The sequence below is a fragment of the Echinops telfairi genome, unplaced genomic scaffold, assembly GCF_000313985.2.
Source record: "Echinops telfairi isolate 266 unplaced genomic scaffold, ASM31398v2 ScPeMD7_7439;HRSCAF=8477, whole genome shotgun sequence".
NCBI lineage: Eukaryota > Metazoa > Chordata > Mammalia > Afrosoricida > Tenrecidae > Echinops > Echinops telfairi.
In genome coordinates this window covers 1144379-1146540 of record NW_022111339.1, presented here as the reverse complement: position 1 = coordinate 1146540, position 2162 = coordinate 1144379, and the positions used below count along the sequence as shown (strand labels likewise).

The 2162-nt window shown below is 45.9% G+C and overlaps 1 protein-coding gene across 1 annotated transcript in view; it reads left to right on the top strand.

Moving 5' to 3' along the window:
• MCUR1 (mitochondrial calcium uniporter regulator 1) overlaps positions 1-2162 on the top strand; it is a 9146-nt gene that overhangs the window by 1805 nt on the left and 5179 nt on the right. Inside the window, exon 4 of the mRNA XM_045298681.1 lies at positions 1351-1392. Within this exon, the coding sequence (XP_045154616.1) occupies positions 1351-1392 (42 nt within the window). The remainder of the gene's footprint in view (positions 1-1350; positions 1393-2162) is intronic.

The window sequence follows — 2162 nt, the reverse complement described above, 5'->3', positions numbered from 1 at the left end:
AGGCCACTGCCCCTTTATGGAGCTCTTCGGTGATGCACGTTGGAATTGCCTTTAGTTCAGGGTTATCATGACCAGCAGGCAAGTGTGCGCTCTACATCTTTGTTGTGTTTTCCATCCTTGTCAACGTTCTTGCAGGGAAGGGCGTTTATGACCTGTGGAGCTTAGCCTTCTCAGAAACCTCCTAGCAAAAGTGAACTTTTAAACGCTCAGAGCTGTCCTTCACACCAGCTCTTTGAGACAGGATCTGTTCAGAAGAAAATTGAAAGGGGTATTGAAAAGCAGGTCCATCACAGGCACTTGTGTGTGTTCCAGACAGCTGTTAAGAATAGCGAGCGTAGCGTCAGCTGCCCGACCACGTGGATAGCAAGCTCCCTTCCCTGTCTCTCAAGCTCCCTGTCCATCCGCTGTCTGACCTGGATGCAGTGTCTGCTCCTGACCCTGTTCTGCTTGTGTGGAGCAAAACAGCCTCCAGCCCAGCTCCCTCGAGAACGCCCTCGGGTGTGGGTGCCACCTCTCACACTAGCTTCCGGCTGTTTGATTGGATGCTCCTTGGGTGAACAGAAATCTTCAACCCAGTTTTTGGTCACCTTCTGGACCTGGGTCCTGACACACCACTGCCTGCTCTTCACCTAGCCAGCCCTGATCCAAACCCAGGTCTCCCTGACTACTGGCCATCACATCCCTCCCAGGAGCCAGAGCTTGTCGCCGACAACGCATGTTTTCTCCAGTTACAAGGAGATTTCCAAATTAGTTCAAATAAGCCCATGAGTTTATTTTCATCTCTGCAGAAGTTGACAAGTTTTCAAAATTCTTAGTGATAGAAGGTCCACCTTCCCCACCCCCTTGTCCAAACAAACAAGTAGCTTAATTGTATTACTAGTTTTACCCTAGAAAACCAAACCTGTTGCTGGAAAGCCAGTGCTGACTCATGACACCCCTGTAGGGCAGAGTAGAACTGCCCCCTACAATATCTAAGGCTGGACATTTTTATGGAAGCAGAAAGCCTCATCTTTCTTCCATTGACTGACTGGTGGATTTGAACCACCAGCCTCTCAGGAGCTGAATGCTTAAGTAGCTCTTAAGATGAACTAAATCTGTGATTTTAATACATACACACACACCTGCATTGCAATGCCATCTTGGTGTGATAAATAATCACTTTGTGCTACTGAGACTATTCAGTTCATATCATATGATGAATGTAAATAAGGTCTTGTTGAATGAGGGGAGAACTTGCGCTTACATATTTTGATACTTGTTGATTACCAGGTCTGCCTTAACATATTTCCCCCCTTATTTTTAACAATATATAATCAGTCTCGGCACATTTGTTTTTCCGCCTGTTTTTAGAAAATCAAGCTTGAACTGCTTCAGTTGAAACAACAAGTGATGGTAAGGCCCTCTTTCTTGTTTGCGTGTGTATTTCTAATTACAGCTAAGTACAGGACAATGGTACTGTCGGAGGGATTGTTACTGTAAAATCAGGGTTGTGCACACTCACCTTGTGGACCCTTACATCCTCATACGGGAGTCTTCAAAGCTTCGCTGCTGTTAAAGGAGAAGGGCTCTGATGGGAGTCTGAGAGAAAGCTTTATTTAAGCCAGAATTGAGTATCTCACTTTTATGACCCCATCTCCGTTTCCTAACGACCAATAGGCAGTCTGTGCCTAAGCTTCACAGGGAGCACCGCGGTGTGAGAATCCTGAGGTTAAAAGCGACACAACCGTCGGCCTCAAGTGGGAAATGATGATGGCGGCATGTGTGCAAATGTGCTTGACACACTGCATGAATGTATGGACGTGATAAGAGATGTAAGCTCCCCCAATAATAGTATTTTTTAATTGCTGAAATGCTGTAAAAAAACAAAACAAAACGACAACAACCAAAAAGCCAAGGGAAAAAACCTCCTATGCTGGCTTAAGGATCAAAAGAGCCCCACAACATCCGTCGAGTCCATTTTGACTCTGTGCAGGGTTTCTGAGACGTAAATCTTTAAGGTAAAGGACATCTTTCTCCAGAAGGAGCAGCTAGTGCAGTGGGCGGCTCTCAACCTGTGGGTCGCCACCCCTTTGGGGGTCGAATGACCCTTTCACAGGGTTCCCCTGATTCATCACAGTAGTAAAATGACAGTGATGAAGTAGCAACAAAAATAATGTTATGGT